Source organism: Geotrypetes seraphini, chromosome 1 (genome assembly GCF_902459505.1).
Source record: "Geotrypetes seraphini chromosome 1, aGeoSer1.1, whole genome shotgun sequence".
NCBI classification, from domain to species: Eukaryota; Metazoa; Chordata; class Amphibia; order Gymnophiona; family Dermophiidae; genus Geotrypetes; species Geotrypetes seraphini.
Window position 1 is genome coordinate 299,145,973 of NC_047084.1, and position 20,078 is coordinate 299,166,050.

At 41.7% G+C, this 20,078-nt stretch overlaps 1 protein-coding gene across 2 annotated transcripts in view; it reads right to left on the reverse strand.

The window, feature by feature from the left end:
• LOC117364784 (retinol dehydrogenase 11-like) overlaps positions 1-18,935 on the reverse strand; it is a 90,035-nt gene extending 71,100 nt beyond the window's left edge. Inside the window, exon 1 of one of the 2 annotated variants that reach the window (XM_033954412.1) lies at positions 18,600-18,935. In XM_033954412.1, the coding sequence (XP_033810303.1) occupies positions 18,600-18,756 (157 nt within the window). In that variant the 5' untranslated portion in view covers positions 18,757-18,935. The remainder of the gene's footprint in view (positions 1-18,599) is intronic. The other variant, XM_033954403.1, reaches the window with a different exon arrangement.
• Between the last annotated feature and the right edge of the window lie 1,143 nt (positions 18,936-20,078).

Here is a 20,078-nt window from a genome sequence, read left to right on the forward strand (position 1 = left end):
GAGCAGGTGGAGTCTTCTTTTTAGGTTTTACCAGAGTGTCCCATCTGGTCTCATGTGCTGAGAGCTTCTGGGTGGTCGAATCCAGGGACTCCCCAAAAAGTTCGTCCCCAAGACAGGGTGCGTTAGCTAGACGGTCTTGGTGGTTGATGTCAAGATCAGATACCCTCAACCAGGCCAGACGTTGCATGGCAACAGCTATGGCAGACGCTCGGGAGGTCAGCTCAAAGGAATCATAAATAGAGCGCACCGTGAATTTCCGCAGTTGAAGGAAATTTGTTGTTGAAAGAGTGGAATTCTGCGTTCAGGGATGTATTTTTGTAGGGCGGATAGTTGCTGTACAAGATACTTCATATAAAATGAGAAGTGAAATGTGTAATTATTCGCCCTGTTGGCTAGCATGGCATTTTGATAAAGGCGTTTGCCAAACTTATCCATCGTTTTGCCTTCTCTGCCAGGAGGGGTGGAGGCATAAACACTGGAGTCCTGAGTTTTCTTTAATGTAGACTCAACTAGGAGAGACTCATGGGGCAAGTGAGGTTTGTCAAAACCCGGAATTGGGATGACCCTGTATAGGCTGTCAAGCTTACGAGGAGCTCTGGGGACAGTGAGTGGATTTTCCCAATTTTTATAAAAAGTTTCCCGCAGTATGTCATGGACGGGTAACTTGAGGAACTCTTTGGGAGGTTGTTCAAAGTCTAAGGCATCCAGAAAGGCCTGGGACTTTTTGGAGTCTGACTCTAAAGGAATAGAAAGAGCCGCCGACATCTCCCTGAGGAATTTGGTGAAAGAGGATTGCTCAGGCTTGGAAGTGGTATCGGGCACTGAGGGTTCCTCGTCTGTGGATGATGCGTCCTCCTCGGTACCGGGTGGGGATTCTTCCCATAAGTCCGGGTCCCTGATATCAGTGTGCGCACGCCGAGATGTCGGGGTGGAAGGCTCGGTGTGGCGGGTCTTAGAAAGAGACTTGCCAGAGTGCATGGAGACGGTACCGGGAGAGGAAGACCGGTGTTGACCCCGGTCCCGGGAAGAGCAGTGCCATTCTGGGTCCCGGGGAGACCGGTGCCCTTCCTGGTCCCGAGGAGGATCGACTTCAGAGCGGGTCTGTACCACAGGACGAGAACGGAGTGGTTCAGCCGAGAGGATTGGCATGGAAGTGTTGAGTGGCACCGAGGGGGTGGACACCGGTGGGATGGTGCGAGTCTCGGGCTGGTCTGGTACCGAAAGAAGTGGTGCCAATAGGGTCGGTAGCAGGTGCTGGAGTTGTTGCTGCAGCTGTTCCTGCAATTTGTCTTGGAGTATGGCCGCGATGCGGTCATCCAGGGGTGGCACCGGTACCGCTTTTTTCTTTTTCGGTTCCATAGGTGCTGCTCCACGCCCCGGCGATGAGGAGGCCGATGACGAGGCACTCACCGAGATCGGGGCGGAGCGTCTGCAGGGTCGGCGTGAGGCCGGGAGGACCGGCATCGCCACTGTGGCAGGTGGGCGCTCAAGGGAGTTGGAAGGCTTCTTAGCCGGCTTACCTGGTGCCAGCGACCCTGAGGAAGGATCGGGCGTCGTCGAAGTGGTCAGTGCCGTCTTTTGCGGTACCGTCAACGTCGCTGCAGGTTCCATAGCAGATCCGGTACCGAAAAGGATGTTCTGCTGGATCTGCTGATTTTTTAAGGTGCGTTTCTTAAGAGTGGCACAGCGGGTGCAGGTGGTCAGCCCAATGCTCTGGACCCAAACACTGTAGGCACCAATTGTGTGGGTCAGTGAGAGAGATCGGGCGTGCACACCGCTGGCACTTCTTAAAGCCCAGTTGAGGGGGCATGAAGGGAAACACGGCCTCCGCAAAATCAAAGCCGGAGGCTTGTATGATGGCAACAGGCCCCGCCGGGGCCGGCCTGAAAAATAAAGAAAAAAACAAAGTTTTTTGTTTTTTTTTACAATTTAGAACGGAAAAGAAACCCGAAGGGAAAAAGAGAAAAAACAAGAAAATAACGCGAGCGGGAAGGCAAAAAGGAAGTTTTCAATGGCCGTTGAAACCACATGCGTCTTCTTCGCTCCGCGGAAACGAAGAAACTGGGGACCACGCACTCCTCCGTCGGGCGGGAAGGCACTCGCGCATGCGCGGTGCGGCCAACTAGAACTTTCTAGTGAAAAATGTCCGTACCGGGGCTCCGTCGGTGACATCACCCATACGTTAAGAATATGCTGCCTGCTTGTCCTGGGATAAAAAATATTACTAATGTTCTTTGCCGCTATTCTTGTCGATGTCCAAGGTACAATATTGCCAACATTCTGACTCTTTTCCTTTCATTGTCCCATACATTGCATCACCAAAATTATACAGAAGCCAAGTTTCAAAAGGATCTAATTAGGCAACTACTACTTCTGTTTGAAAATAGCCCAGCTACTGAATGGATAAATATAGCCACCTATTTTCATCCAAGTGGCTATATCTAGAGTGGTGTGTGGGGAGGGAAATTGAACATTTTTCTGGGTAACTCCTGAAGTTTTCCATACAAATCTTTTGGATATCAGCCTCTAGAACAGAAACATAACTTGGCTGGGGGGGGGGGGGGAATGAAGCTATCGGTAAATATTCCAGCTAATAGGTGTAGTTTTCCATAATTAACTTGCCCTCATGTATCTTTAGCAAACTTTCCAAGGAAAATGACTGGATAAATTGTTTGTGCCAAATTATCCACTGATATTCAGCAGCATGTAACTGGGTTGTGAATATCAGCACTAAGAGTCTCTGTGTTATTTGAGTAGCACTGAAGTAGTCTGAAAATTTGGACACCGGTGTTAAGTGCAAGTGCCTGGATAGCTAACCATGAAGATAGAACCACGTGAAAAGCAGTTCTATCTTTGCCCTCTTAGATATGCAGGTACCAGCACTGAATATTGACCATTTCACGTATAATTTCCTGATAAGAGGCCTAATCAGTCAGCTCTCTTTCCCTCCCCACAACAGAATTCCCAATCTCCACAAGAGCAGACCCCTCCCAGCCTCTCCTCATGAAGATCTCTTGGGGCTACTTTAATGTCCCTAGAGGTCTAGGGAGTTAGGCCGGATAGGAGTGAACCCTAATTGCTCCTTTTTGTGCTGCTTTCAGCTGTAAAACAGCAGCTGTGACCTCTAGCAGTACAACCACTAGGGTCATGACCCCTTGTGGGACTACAAATAGGGGTCATGATGACCCTAGTGGTTGTACTACAAGACTACTATTACAGGATATGGTAACTGGGTTTTTTTCAGTCAGTGCTGGCATGGCAGGAGCAATTGGGGTTCATACCCATTGGTCTACCCCCTAGATCACCGTGAATTTTAAGGTAGGCCTGGGAGGGCCTATAGGTGGGTGGGTGAGGGGGGGATCTTCACAATAAGAGGCTATTATTGGGGGTGGGGTAGGAAAGGGGAGATATGTTCTCACCCTACCTAGGTAGAGGGCTGAGCATTGCACCTGCTGGCAGGCATTCTAGGCCATCAAGAGGCCATCCAGAGCCCTAATATTCAGTGCTGGTACCTACATACTTGCTGGTACTGAATATTGAAGTCTAATTCAGCTGGCAGTGGTCAACATTTAAAAATGTGTTCACTGCCTCCAACTGAATATTAACTAGTATGCATATATATTAATGCATTGAGAATCAAAAGAGAAACACACAGATCACTTCACAGCATAACCAACCCACAATGAAATATCATCAGAACAGGGTTTTTTCTTGGATAATAAAAAATTCCTTACAGAAATTTTTTTTTTTTTTTTACACACAAGTGTCACAGTTTATAGATGGCTCAATATAAAGTATCACTAGGATCCAAGATGGCTGCGGTACAGACGCTCTGAGAGAGACGCTTCCGACCGCTCCACTCAATTCCTTTTTTTTCTTCTTGCTAATCGGCTTCGCGGCCTAACTTACCTTCAGATGCCGAAGAGAAGGGGCAGGAGTACGGCTGGCGCCTCGCGGCACTCTGATGTGCCCTCCTTCGGCATAATGGAAGTAACAGGTATGCAAATCTCTCTTGTGCAAATTCATTAGGGATATCTTGAAAACCCGACTGGCTGGGGGTCCCCCAGGACAGGGTTGAGAACCACTGATCTACAGAATGGCAGGTTTCCCCTCCCCCACCGGGATCCATCAAGACCTTAGCCTTTTTCCCAATAGGATAATGAGGAAACAGGAAAGTAAAAAGTGGAGAGAAGTTGTGAAATTGAAGCCAGCTAAACTTCAGCTATAACTTCATTTACAACAGGGATCTCAAAGTCTCTCCTTGAGGGCCATAATCCCTTCGGGTTTTCAGGAAAAAAATTTGTCCCCATCTCTGCCCCATCCTTGTGAGCTTGGTTCCTGTCCCTGCCTCTCCCCACAAACCATCTGATCCCATCCACACAAACCTCGGATACTTTTATACTAAACTTATTTTATTAAAGTATAAAAAGAAACAATATTCTGTACAATTCTCATTTTATAAATCAAAGTTTTAACTGCTGAACTCGAGAAAGAGATCTTCAGCTGGTAGGGCTTTGTTTATAAATGTTTATCAACACAACTAATATGCTACTTTATCCTAAAGCAAAAAAAAAAAGAAGAAAAGAAATAGAAATTTTTTTTTATACCTTTGTTGTCTGGATTCTGCTTTCCTCATTCAATTCCTTCCATCTGTTGTCTGCCTTCTCTCTGCCTCTTCTATAATGCTCTGTTACTGTGCCTCTCCCTTCTCCCCCCACCACTGATCTGGCACCCATCTTCTTCCCTCCGCTCCCCCCATAATCTGGCATCTCTGTCTTCTTCCCGTCCATCTTTCCTTCTCTCCTCCAGGTGGTTTTTTTTGCATCTCTCTCCTCCTTTCTCCCCCTCTCCCCAGATCTGGTATCTGCCTCCCCAATCCAGCATGTTCCTTTTTTTTCCTTTATCTCCTCCTTCCATCCAGTTCCCTTCAGCGTCTCTTCCCCATTTCCCTTCAGCATCTTCTCCCCTCTCTCTCTCTCTTCACCATTTCCCTTCAGCATCTTCTCCCCCTTCTCCCCCTTTAGCATCTTCTCCCCCTCTTCCCCATTTCCCTTCAGCATCTTCACCCCCTCTCTCTCTTCCCCATTTCCCTTCAGCATCTTCTCCCCTCTCTCTCTCTTCCCCATTTCCCTTCAGTGTCTGTTCCTTTCCAGCCACCTCCTCTCTCCACCCCCTTCAGCATCTTTCGTGTGATCTAGGCAGTGCCTAACAATTCCTACCTCTGTCCACCTCCACACACAGACTCCATTTCACCAATCTATTCAAGCATAGATCTTTCTTTCATAGAAATAATATTGGCTTTTCTTCAGTACCGTCCAGCAGCCCCCTCACTCCTGCCCGCTGCGGTCCGAGCATCTCCCTCCCTTCTTTCCCCTTACCTTTCTGCCAATTTTTAATTTTCTTTCAACAAGCAGCCAGAGCCTTTAAGTCACATGTGGCTGCAGGAAAACTTCTCCTCTGATTCAACTCCTGTTTCTGGTTGCGTCAGAGGAGAACTTTCCGGCTTTCAAGGCTCCGGCTGCTTGCTGAAAGAAAATTAAAAATCGTCATGAAGGTAAGGGGAAGGGTGATGCCCAGACGGATGGCAGTGATTGGACGGACAGCGTGATTGTTAGGAAGGAAGGAGCTGTGCGGAATCGGTGACCATGCGCATTCCCTCCCTTAACTGCAGAGACAAGGCCATTAACCACTCCACGGGGCAGTGAATGGCCTTGTCCCTGTACCTGCAGCAACCACTTTTTTTTACCCACCGTTTCAGCGGGTTAGCCGTGAGTAATAGCAACTGTGTCATTCTCTAGCGCGACAGTATCTCTAATTTTGTGTGTAATTCTGGTCATCATATATCTTTCACATGAATGCATCAACAAACAATTGTGTCTTCAACAATTTTTAAAAAAAATATCTCAAGCAAAGTCACTGAAAAATGTACACATTTCACCCAGTCTTTTCTTCAGTATTATAAATAATATAATTTTAACTAATATTAATGATTTTTTTTATTCTTTATTGATTTTCCAAACTTCAATAGTGCAATACACAATATATCACATATAATAAGCAATATAGGTACATTTAACTTACAAATATACATAACCAACCATTTTCTCCCACCCACCCAATGATTATTTAATAAAACACAGAAGCATAGATTTCCCCAGTAACCTTACCATATTCAAATTAGTCATATCCTTCCATCCTCCCCCCCATCCCAAGTATAAATATTCAAATATCAACTTATGACAGAAATACCCCCCCCTTCTCTGGGTGTGTACAAAAATAAACAAAAACTGACTCAAAGACCTACTATAGTGAGGTAATTTAAGATGTCAACGGGCCCCAAACCAATTTAAAAATATTACCAATATTAATGACTAATTTATACTGAACAGTTAAAAAGGAACAGGATGAAATCTGTTTATAATTTACAAAAATATCAGTGGTTCCACTCTGCAAGATTCAAAGTTCTGTTTATTTAAAGCTCCAGGGAAAATACAGATAAGATTATTGCCAGCAACTAGCCTTTTCTAAGATTAAGGCATGGAAACATTTTTATCTTTTCTGCTTGTGTGATTTCCCAGATTTCTGCACTGGTTTGGACAGCACCTTCCCTGCTGTTGCGATACCACAACCCAAATAAGCTCTTTATTTTGAATTCCTGTGGCCTGGAAACGACATAGTCAGAGTCAGAGGTTTGCAACCAGGAGCCATCATCTTCTTCACTGGTGCTAAATGCGAGCAGAAGATCAAAAAATGAACAGAGCAGGTGTAAAGGCTGTGGCCCCTTCCTCATGCACAAAACGCAGGAAGCAGCACCAGTGCAATGTTCCCAGTCGGAGGCAAGGAAAATAAAGCAGAAGATATCTACTGTGGGGTGTGACAAAGTTCCCGAAATGGCAAATGTCAGATCATCTCATAAGTCTGGGCAAAATTTAGTTTTCATAATTAGAAGCAATGTGAACTCTTAATATTTTTCTGAACAGGTGCTTTCTTCCTAGGGGCCAATGAAGGTCTCCAAGTCCTAGAATACCAGGTGTCATCTTCCTATGGGCTTGCAAACACACTCTATGCCCCAGAAGAGCATCTCCTAGGGCAGTTCCTAGGGTGGGAAAATCTGGTTTTCGGGCGAGAGTAAGTCCCAGTCACCACAAATAGCTGTTTTCTCTTCAGAGGCTAAAGATGAAGACCTGATTGCCTTCACAGTGATTTGTTTTGGGACTATAAAATGAATTTTGTTCTGCAGAAGGCACTGAACTTAAATTGAAAGCCCTCCTGGGAAGGTGTCTACCAACTGCAGCTGAATTTGTTAAAATTGCCTTGAGCTTAGAATTAGAAGGGCAGTAACTAAAATCAAAACCCATATACAATGGCAGTTTTCTCTCAAGTTTCAAGTTTATTTAAAATATTTGATTTGATCGCAAAATCCAAATCCAATGCAATTTACATTTAGTTAAAAATTAGGTTAAAATAAAAATCAAACAAACAGGACAATAAACACTAATTATAATAAAATAATATGTTTGAAAGAGGGAGGCGAAAAAAAAAAGTGGCTTAAATACAATTCAAAAACAAATAAAAAGGTAGATAGGTAATGAAACAAGAGGTTGGGGAAAGTTACCCACTTAATTTTCATTTGGCAGTATTCCTAGTCCATTGTAAAATCATAAAATTTAAATAAGTCAGTTAAAAGCGTCCTTAAAAAGCCAACGTTTTAGGAGGCTTTTAAACTTGCTGAGTAATTTTTCTTCTCTTATGTTGATCAGAAGCGAATTCCAAATTTGAGGGGCTGTAACAGAAAAAAAAAAAATATATATATATTACATCCCTCCTTGAATAAATGAATTTTAACGAGGCATCAACTCCATTCTTTTTTATCAGAAGCCTCACCCACTGTCTACATCTTCCACTATTCCCTACATGTTAGCTTTGATCTTCTTTAGTTGTTTCTTGATAGCAGATTTCATTGCATCCAATAAAAGAGCTGGAATCCGTTGTTCATTTAACAGTTTGTCTTGAGTTCATTGCGCTTCTGCAGGATCTGTTTCAAATTATAGAATGACATGGGGTCAAATTTTCCCCCGTCCCTGCAAGAATTCAATTTCTCTGATCCGTCCCCGCAAGTTTTGTCGCTGTTCCTGTCCCATTCCTGTAAGCTCAGCCTTTACCCACAAATCTCGAACACTTATGATTTTAAAGTGTTTGAGGCTTGTTGTCCTCCTTATTGACTTAGGATTAGATCCAAGATTTCCTATTCTACCTATAACCGCAATAAATGAGGTGCACCATTAGGAGAAGTCACTTGTACTGATCGCCTACCTCAGAAACGTGTAGGGCCTTGCTATTTCTATCACTTTTCATCTATTGTCTTTCGTAACATTTCAAACTCGGTTTCTTCATTATTTCATGCTTATCCATAGCTTTCTCCTTCCATATGCTATTGTATGAATGGTACTGGTCAGAATCTGAGTTCTAATGGCCAATGCCAACTTACTATCTATGCTACTCGTATTAGACTAGGAACACCAGGTATCATGGATGTCTTTTGGCAATGTGGTACTTCTGTATATTGGACCTTGCCTAGAGGTTGATCTGGATGTTGTTCTTTTGTTTCTTTAAGAACATAAGAACTGCCATCAGGATCAGACCTTCGGTCCATCAAGTCCAGCGATCCGCACATGCGGAGGCCCAGCCAGGTGCACACCTGGCATAATTTTAGTCACCCATAACTCTCTATGCCTCTCGTAAGGAGATGTGCGTCTAGTTTGCTTTTAAATCCTAGAACAGTCAATTCCGCAATAACCTCCTCTGGGAGAGCATTCCAGGTATCCACCACTCATTGCGTGAAGCAGAACTTCCTGATATTAGTCCTGGACTTGTCCCCCCTCAGCTTCAGTCCATGTCCTCTTGTCCATGTCACATTGGACATTGTAAATAATTTTTCTTCTTGCTCTATTTTGTCGATTCCTTTCTGTATTTTGAAGGTCTCGATCATATCCCCTCGCAGTCTCATTTTCTCAAGGGAGAACAATCCCAGTCTCTTAAGTCGTTCCTCGTATTCCAGTTTCTCCATACCTTTTACTAGCTTCGCTGCTCGTCTCTGCACCCTCTCCAACAGTTTTATATCCTTCTTAAGGTTGGGAGACCAATGTAGGACACAGTATTCCAAGTGTGGTCTGACCATCGCTCTATAAAGCGGCATTATAACCCTCTCCGATCTACTTGTGAATCCATTTTTTTATCATGCCTAACATTCTATTTGCTTTCTTTGCCGCTGCCGCACATTGTGCCAACGGTTTCAGGGTCCTATCTATCAGTACACCCAGGTCCTTTTCTTGTTCACTCTTACATGCACCTGTGTTTATAGCTCCATATTCTAGCTTGCAGGGATGGGGCAAGAACAGGAAAAGAACTCGCGGGGAAGGGGAAAAATTTGTCCCCGTATGAGTCTCTATTTCACATCTTTCATAGTGCAGAGTAGCTGATTGGTATCTGACCCACTTTCTACCCCTTTCTGCTCATCTTGGCTCAACACAGCACTCTCCTGGATAATAAGAAAGCTTGAAATCTCTGCTGCTCTGTTTTTGGCCTGTCTCTCCATTTCACTCTGCTTTGCCTGTAACAGAGATTTCAATCAGGGGATGGGAGGACTTTCCTTTGAAGAAAGGCTAAAGTGGCTAGGGCTCTTCAGCTTGGAAAAGAGACGGCTCAAGGAAGATATGATAGAGGTCTATAAGATATTGAGTAGAGTGGAAAGGGTAGATGTGAATCGCTTGTCTACTCTTTCCAAAAATAGTAGGACTAGGGAGAATGTGATGAAGCTACTAAGTAGTAAATTTAAAACAAACTGGAGAAAATAAATGGTGTTGTTCAAAGTACTTAAGAAAAAGTAAAAATAAATATATATTTTAATACTTAAGCCTCATAGGCTCTTGAACAAACTTGAAGGGCTGAAGTTAGGACCCAAAGTGGAGAACTGGATTAGAAACTGGTTGACGGACAGAAGCCAGAGGGTGGTGGTTAATGGAAGTCGCTCCGAGGAAGGAAAGGTGAGTAATGGAGTCCCTCAGGGTTCGGTGCTGGGGCCGATCCTGTTCAATATGCTGAACATTTGAACCATATCAAATACCTTATCTTATTATAATTGTAATGATCCTGTATGAATTCATTTTCCCTCAATTCACTAAGAGCAATATCTTGATATTTCTTTATTCTATTAACTGATACATTACTTATAAACCCCAATCCCTTCCCTATACCCTCCCATAAACCCTCCCATTCTATATTGCAAAAACTTGAAGACATAAAATCAAACTGGTCTCCATAACTCCCCCTAAACATCTTACTTAATTATATTTTATATACTATATAATTAAATAATCATCTTTATAATTAGAAAATATACACTGTCCTTTTTTTTTTTTTTTTAAATAAACCTATCTGTTAACAATTTACAGAAATATCTATATCAATTCATTTCCACAAACAAGTATGTAAGTACATGCTACATCATATTATATCGGTAGACTAATTATATTCATCAAATTCATCAAGAATTTCCTTTATCATTAACCATGACATTTAAAATAATGTAAAACATACCTTCATAATATTTCTTTCAGATAAATACAGATGAACATACTTACACTTAGATAAATTAAAGATTTCATATAACAAAAACCCAATTACCCCTTATTCTTGGATTAAAAGTAATAGTACATATATATTATACCAATTAATCCATAAAATTAAATCTTTTCAACCAAGAAATATAAATATAATGAAACATAATAATCACTTATAATTATAAAAAAACAAAACCCCATTCAGTTAATATAAATTATAAATATAAATTAACCCATCGTTAAGAAAAGGCTACATATCCCAACTTGTAATAAACTTATCAGTACTGTACAATCCATACTATTCTGCTAATACATTCCCAAGTGTTATATCCATAGCAAGGCATGACTCATGCAAACCTCTTTTATCACACCTTTATATGTGTAGATAATTAAAGATACAAATTTGGTCACTCTTATGTATTTAAATAGATGTTATTCTGCTTTTTTGGTTTTGTTTTATGTTGTTCTTTTCCTTTTTTGTTTTATATTTTTTATTTTTTTTGGAATCGCCCCTTATCCACTCTGGCCTCCTCCCGGCCCATTATATATAACGCACCGAATCATTCAGGCCACGTATCTGAACCAGGGAGGAGGCATCCCATGGAATCTATTATAAAAGAGTGCTCAGCGGTCCAGAAGCTCCGTATTACAGCAAAACAAGAGAACTGTGTTCTCTGACCACACCTCCCACCCACCTCAAATCAGTCAGAGGAAAATAAACATCACCCAGAGTTTGCCGAGAGCGAGACAACAGGTATCATGCTGTCCCATCCAACGCAGCGCGCCAAGATTCCTCAAACGAGACATCCCACTTCATAGAGACACTACCACATTTCCGTCAAAGTTCCGTTCCATCCGACATCAATCAGAGGCCAAGAAAACATCACAGCAACAGCCAAGGATAGCGGGAACTCTGGCAGCCTGTTGTCCCTTCCGCCCAGCGTGCCATCAACACCTCAACATGACGTCCAACGTCATAATGTAGTAAAACATTCCTCCCTTTAAGCTCTCATTAACTCTTAAAAAAGGCGCACTCTGCTAAGCGAGTGTTCACACTATTCTCTTCCCCTCTTCCTCTTTAGTTTCTCTTGACGTCAAGAAACTTTGAATATATTAAATACCTCATCAGACATTCCTGTCGATCCATTGCAGAATCTTCATCAATTTAAAATTGTAACTATTCCAATAGTTCTTTTTCAGTTTGAAATTTGTTACAGTACCATATTTAATAACAAATAAAGTGAATAATTTAATTAATCAAGGATTTTTGTATATATCATTTTTAAGATCCTCTTAAAAAAAAAATCCAGAAGAAAATTATCATCAATATTAATAATCTTTAAATCATAGGTACTTCTTGCTTCTCCAGAACACCTTAAGTTTTTGTGGATCATCAAATTGATGAACTTTATCTTTATATGTGATTCTCATCAACGCAGGATAATATAGTCCATATTTGGCTCCTAAATCTCTTAAAGGCTGTCTTAGTTGTAAAAATTGTTTCTTTATCTTTACAGTCTCTTTAGCAAGATCTGGGACAAAAATCAATTTAGAATCCTTGTAAGCTGGATTTTTCATTTCTTTTGCTGCTTTTAAAATTTCCAGCGTCTGCTGGAATCTAAGTAATCTAATTATTACAGGTCTAGGACTTTCTTGATTTTGAACTTTTTTCCCTCCAATTCTCTATTTCTAATGGAATGTTTAATTTTATAGGTAAGATTTTTGGTATTGCCTCCTCCAAAAAGGCTAGCATGTTTTTCCCCTCAGCTCCTTCTTTTAAACCAAAAATTCTTAAATTCTGCCTCCTAGATCTATTCTCCAGATCTATCATTTTATACTTCATTTCTTTTAATATATTGTGATCCTCTTTATGTTCCTGATGCACTTTTTCCATTCTATTTTCAATTTTGTCCATTCTATTACTTACTAAATCTAATTTATTATTCATTATATTCATCTCCTTCCTCATTTCCATTATGTTTAAATTGATATTTCTAATTCGTTCCAATACCTCTATGATATCCAAGGCATCCAGTGGCAGAGAAATCTCACTTGAAGTCTGTGGATCTTCTTTCATCCTTTTAACTTTTCCTGTAGCTTTTGCAGATATTTCTGTGTTCTTCTGTTTACTAGAAGCCATTATCCAAGATTTGTCTTTATATTTGTGAAAAATTATAACTTTAGATTCTAAAATGATGTTTAAAGGAGGGAGCTTAACTGTCAACCAGCCATCCACCAGGTCTTCAAGTTCAGGAATTATAGTACAAAGTTTTAATGATTTGTCACCAAATTCTGTTCAGAAATATTCCAAAATTAATTAAAAATAACATATCTAGTTATATTCCAAAAAGATCTTTGCGTTCCGAGAACTTGGCTCTACTGAAGACGACTGTGAATCCGAGGTTAGTCGATACTGGCAAAAAGACCTTTTGTTGTGCAGGAGTTAAGATTTGGAACTCTCTGGTAGGACAGATACGGAACTGTTATGAGAGGGGTATGTTTAGAAAATTACTTAAAACACTTATTTGTTGATGCTTTCTTTTAGACATATCTGTTTTTGGTAAACCTGATGAACTGTTTATGATCCACAGATACGCTATTAATCTGTGTCTATGACATGTTATTAATTTTTATCTGTGTCTTTTAATTTCCATTTCTATACAAAGCTATGTTAGTATTTTTTAGCTATGAATGTTAAGGCTTATTTGTATGTATATCTTGTTTGTATGTATATCTTGTTAACCGTTTAGCTGTAAACGGTATAGACTTTTTTAAAATACATAAATAAATACTTTTATCATTATTATTGTTTACATTAGAAGTAGTACTGCCTAATTAAGAACATAAGGATTGCAATACTGATACAGAACAAAGGTCCATCAAGCCCAGTATACTATTTCCAATAGTGGCCAACCCAGGTCCCAAGTACCTAGTTAGATCCCAAGTAGTACAACAGATTTTATGATGCTTTTCCTAGGAATAAGCAGTGGATTTCCTAAGCCATCTCAATACTGGCTTATGGACTTCTGTTTTAGGAAATTATCCAAACCTTTCTTAAACCCTGCTAAGCTAACTGATTCCACCACATTCTCTGGCAACAAATTCCAGAGTTTAATTACATGTTGTGTGAAGAAATATTTTCTCTTTTAAATCTCTCTGTTTTAAATCTACTCTTAGTAGCTTCATCGCATGCCCCCTACTCCTAGTATTTTTGGAAAGACATAACAAGCGATTCAAAACTACCCATTCCACTCCACTCAGTATTTTATAGACCTCTATCATATCACCCCTGAGCTGTCTCTTTTCGAAGCGTAAGAGCCCTAGCTGCTTTAGCCTTTCCTCATAGGGAAGTCATCACATCCCGTTTATCATTTTTGTCACCCTTCTCTGTATCTTTTCTAATTCCGCTATATCTTTTTTGAGAGATGTCGAACAGAGCTGCACACAATATTCGAGGTGCAGCCATACAATAGAGTGATACTAGGACATTATAACATTTTCATCTTTGTTTTCCATTCCTTTCCTGATAATTCCTAACATTCTATTTGCTTTCTTAGCCACTGTTGCACACTAAGCTGAGGGTTTCAAAGTATCCTCAATGACGACACCTAGATCCTTTTCATGGGCAGTGACTCCTAATGTGGAATCCTGCATCACGTAGCTATAGTTTGGGTTACTCTTTCCCACATGCATCACTGGGCACTTGCTCACAATAAACAATCTGTGAGCAAGTACAGAGTGATGTATGTGGGAAAGAGTAACACAAACTATAGCTACATGATGCAGGTTTCCACATTAGGAGTCACTGACCAGTCTCGCTTCCACTTTTACTTTTAGATGTAACTCAATAAAACTATTAAAAATTAGCAACATTTTTACTTTAGTAAAAATAATAATAATGTCATCCTGTACTTCTTTACAAGTAAAAGTGACACAACTTTTACTTAAATACACTATTTTACTTAGTTACTATATAATGCTGATGGTATAAGTAGTTAGCTTAGCAGGGTTTAAAAAAGGTTTAGTTAATTTCCTATAAGAAAAGTCCATAAGCCATTATTTAGATGGACTTGGGAAAATCCACTGCTTATTTTTAAGATAAACAGCATAAAATCTATTTTACTCTTTTGGGTGTTGCCAGGTACTTGTGATTGGCCATGTTGGAAACAGAATACCAGGATTGATGGACCTTTGGTTTGTCCCAGTATTGCAATGCTTATGTTCTTATAAAACATCCCAGTTCTGCAGTGAACTAATTGTATTTTTATACTTTTTTATTGTTTTATTTTCATTCTGCAACAAACCTATAGAGTTTTTCATAAACAAATACAGTCTCTACTCAGTGGCGTACCAAGGGGGGGGGGGCGCTCCGCCCCAGTTGCACGCCCCAAGGGGGTGCACAGCTGGCCTACCAGGTCTGGAACTACCCTCCCTATTCTGCCGCTGCTGCTTTCCTTAACCAGCAGCAGTAAACTTTAAATCAGACCCAGTTTGTGCTCTTTCCTTTTCTTCCTTCTGTGCCTCCCTCCGGCGAGTGTTTAGCTTCTGGCTTGCTCCCCTGCTGCAGTGGTTTTTCCGCTCAAAGTAGCGGGCATCAGCTCCTCATGCAGCCGAGAAGTGTTCCCTCCGATGTCATGACATCAGAGAGAAGGCTTACGACGCCCGCAGCTTTGATGGGAAAAACGGCTGCATCAAGGAACTGGCCAGAAATGCAAGGCAGGAAAGAAAGGGGGGGAAGAGAAATTCTGCTGCTGTACAAGGAAAAGGAGGGGGAAGAGAAATGCTGCTGCTGCTGCACAGAGAAGGGAGGAGAGAAATGCTGCTGCTGCTGCTGCTGCACAGGGAATGGGGGAAGAGAAATGCTGCTGCTGCTGTACAGGGAATGGGGGAAGAGAAATGCTGCTGCTGCTGTACAGGGAATGGGGGAAGAGAAATGCTGCTGCTGCTGTACAGGGAATGGGGGAAGAGAAATGCTGCTGCTGCTGTACAGGGAATGGGGGAAGAGAAATGCTGCTGCTGCTGCTGTACAGGGAATGGGGGAAGAGAAATGCTGCTGCTGCTGCTGTACAGGGAATGGGGGAAGAGAAATGCTGCTGCTGCTGCTGTACAGGGAATGGGGAAGAGAAATGCTGCTGCTGCTGCTGTACAGGGAATGGGGGAAGAGAAATGCTGCTGCTGTTGCTGCTGCACAGGGAATGGGGGAAGAGAAATGCTGCTGCTGTTGCTGCTGCACAGGGAATGGGGGAAGAGAAATGCTGCTGCTGTTGCTGCTGCACAGGGAATGGGGGAAGAGAAATGCTGCTGCTGCACAGGGAAGGGGGAAAGAAAAATGCTGCTGCACCCAATTGGGGGGATAGAGGAAAGGAGGGAGAAGGAAGACAAGGGAGAGGAACAAGAGATGCCAAGTCCATGGGAGGGAGGGAAAGGAAAGGAGATACCAGACCATAGAGGGGGATGGAAGGAGACATATGCCAGACCAGGGGGAAGGAAGGAAGGAAGGAGGGAGGGAGGGAGAGAAAGGAAGAAGAGGAGATGCCAGATAATGGAGGGAGGGATGCCAGGGCATGGGGGGAGGGAATGGAAACTAAGGAGACAAATGCCAGACCAGAGGGAAAGGAAGGAGAGGAGGCGCCAGAGCATGAAGGCAGAGAGATGCCAGGGCATGGGGTTATGGAAGGAAAGGAGATAGATGACAGATCATTGTGGGAAGGAAGGAAAGGAGAAGAGAGAGATGCTAGAGCAAAGGGGAGGGGGTGGAGACAGAAAAATGGAGAGGGGATGAAGCTGAAATGAATCATGTACAAAGGAGAGAAGGGGCACAGGATATACAGTTTATTGAAGGGACACAGAAAGAGGGAAGATGCCATATGGAAGAGAGAGAGAGGGTGGACAGTGGATGGAAGGGGCAGAGAAAGTGTGGGCAGTAGATGGAAAGGATAGAGAGAGAGGGCAGAAGCTGGGTGGAAGGGGCAAAGAGAGGGCAGATGTTGCATGGAAGGACAAACACTGAATAGAAAGAAGAGAGTAAAGAGAAGATGATTAAAGCAGAAATTACAAAAGATAGAAAGATTTTTTTGTTGCTTTACTTAGAATCAAGTAGTATTGTAACTGTATGGATAAAAGTTTATAAACAGGAAATGTAAATAAGGTCTTTTTTCTTTTATTAAACCCCTTTCCTCAGGTCAGGACAGGATATCATAACAGCAGTATACTGTACTGTTCTGAAGAAAGATTTGGCCTCTGAAAGCTAATTGAAAAATGGATTAGTCCAATAAAATGGCATTTTCTTATTTATCATTATTTGCTTTATGTCTATTTGTTAATTTGTAAAGTGGTGATTGTTATGTATCAGTTATTTCAAATTTACATCTACTGTCTTTATATTTTGCACAGTATTAGGGGACACGTGTCACTGTTTCTGTGGTGTTGCATTGTATGCAGAGTCTGGTTTCTTGGCAGTTCAGTTTAATTTTTGTCTGCATATTTTTAGTTTATGATTATCCCATATTGGGCGAGGGTGTAACTCTGTTCTGTGTGTATGAAAAGGACATGGTTTTCTGTTGGCATTGACTGTACAGGATCAATTGACTGACTGTGCAGGATCTGGCTTGTTTAGTTTTACAATGTGTGTGTTGGTCTCCTAGTGCTCACTGCAGTGCTTAAGATTCTGCCTTTTTCTAGGTACACTCTTGAGCGATATGAGGATTGTTACTAAAAATCATATTTTTCATACAGATGAGGGGTTGTCAAAAAAATGATGGGCCCTGGGTGTCACATATGCTAGGTATGCCTCTGTCTCTATTAGTTCTAACTAATAATATGCTTAATGCACTCAGCTTATAATCAAACATTAGTACCACCTTTAACAAACAGAAAACTTGTTCAGTCTTTTGAATTTCCACTCTTTGCTGCAGTTTCCCAATTTACCCCACCTCATCAACATTCAATCCTCATGTATTCCTTTCATGCATCCCTAAAATCCTTTTACTGCATAAGGTCACTCTGCTACTCAAAGTGAGAGATATAAAAAAGGTGCCCAGGAAGGGCATGTGTTTGCCATTTATGATCTTGTGAATCTATTCAACCAATCACTCTACTACTACATGTTATATTTATATCTACAAAAAAACTTTGAAAAAATACTTTTTTAATGTAATTTCTCTGGCTTTACATTTAATTGGATTGCTTAAATCTTGTCATTATCATGGTTTTTGCTGTTTTCTTGTATTTATTTTTATTCTCTACCTTTATTGTTCTGGAAAACAATATCAACATATTTTTTTATACTACATGAGTGGATAGGATGATTATTATGTGTTCTCTTCTTTCTGTTCCAACAATCCATGTAAACACCCTCCAAAATGAACGTATCCCAGGAGCCATTATTCGTAGGAGGAAAAAGACTTGGAGTAATTTCAAGCACTTCATATGTGCTTTCAACATTCAATCACTGGCTTTTTTTTTTTTTAAACTCCTTTAGAACGGTTTTTTTTTCCCTGTTGAACTTGCATTTATATTTATCTTTTTATTTTTTTAGATATGCATAAATATAACCATGAGAAAAAATATGTTCTAAAAGGTTTTTATTTTTTTAGATATGCATAAATATAACCATGAGAAAAAAGGTTTTTATTTTTAAGTTCCGGGCATTTTCTTCCTATGAATAATTGGTTCCCGAGAGGCGCTAATTAAAAGAACATTTTACTTTTGGAAACCGTTTACATGGATTATTTGAACAGAGCGCACATGAGAGACATTTCTGGGCTCCTCCGTTCCACTTTCTCTGCTTTCTAAAGCAACATTTTCTTGGGTATTCGTAAGCAGCAATAGATATAATTAAGCGTGGCTCAGTCCTCTATGCCTACAAATAAATCCGACATCCTTTCTCAATCCTTACAGCGAACTAAACTTGGGCAGCGTGTTTCCAACTTGCCACGCTGGCCGGAAAGCGTCATTAGCCTCTGGCTGTGCTGAACTAACCTGAATTGGCTCCTGTAACAATGGCGGTTTTCCCGCTCAGGTCCACGGGCGACAGGTGCGGCAGCCACAACGTTTTCCTCTTGATTAGTAGCAGCAGCGCCAGGATCAGAGTGCACAGAAACCAGACAGGGTGATAGAGGAAGGCAGACAATTCCATGGTCGGAAGAAAACTAAAATGAAACTAAGATTTGAAAGGATATCGTCTGACTCCTATAATCTGTCTCACTTGGTTTACACCCTGACTTATTTGCATGAGTACGGTACAAATCAATGAGGATCCTGGTTTTGACCATGTTCCCTTAACAGGACAGCCCCTTGCGAGCGGGAAGGGGTAAAACGCGGATCTAAACGTGCCACTTTTAGAGTCAGCCTAGGTTAGGCAGGGGTAGGTAATTCCGGTCCTCCAGAGACATAGCCAGGTCAGGTTTTCAGGATATCCTCAATAAATATGCATGAGATAGATTTGCATCTCAAGGAGGCAGTGCATGCAAATCCATCTCGTACATATTTATGGCGGATATCCTGAAAACCTGACCTGGCTCCAGCTCTCAAGGACCGGAATTGCCTACCCCTGGTAGGGCTCTAACAGACACTTAAGTTTAGCCTAACGCTTTTCCCTCCCTATGCTGAGACTAAAAGTGGCAAAACTTTTGCCCTGAGGTCTGTGCCACTTTTAGCCTCGGGGATGTAACAGAATTTACCCTTTTGGGTTTTGTTAGTGACAACTCTATGAGAGGGGTTTATTGATTATTCCCTGAGTACTGAGTGCCCCCTGTCCAGCAACACTTTTAATTTATTTAGTATTAGTGTTTCTTCTGTCACTGCTGTCGCTACACACATTATCAGGAGAGATTTATTTGCTCCTATTCTGCCTTTTCTCCTGTTGGGTTATTTTTTTTGTGTAAAACTTTTAGTCTCAGCATAGGGAGGGAAAAGCATTAGGATCCGTCAGAGCTAAATTGTCATAGCCATAACCTATGCTGAGACTAAAAGTGGCATGGACCTCAGATTTTTAAGGATGCGCGGGTTTAGATCCGCGAGGTCCGCGTTTTACTCCTTCCCCGAGCAAGCTATCATTAGTCTCTTTTATCCCCTTATTTTTTACTTTTTGTGATATAATCATACTAATCACCATTAATCGACAAAAAGCATTTCAAAACCTTAATTGTACTTTTTGTGAGCGGTGGGGCAGTGGCACCCCTCCCCCACCCTCATCTCTGCCTCCTCTTCTTCCCTGAGCCTGCCTGATGTGCAAGCCCCCCCCCCCCCCGCTTCTTCCCCCATACTTCTAGTTGACGTTGTTGCTCACGGCGGTCATGACCCCGTTGGCTCTCCCTCTGACATCACTTCCTATGTGCGGCACTCAGAAATTCAACTAGAGGTATGGGTGAAAGGAAGGGGGGAGAGCACGTGGGGGGAGGAAGGGGAAGAGACAGGGGGCAGAGAGGAGAGGGTGCCGGCACCCCTACCAACATGGTG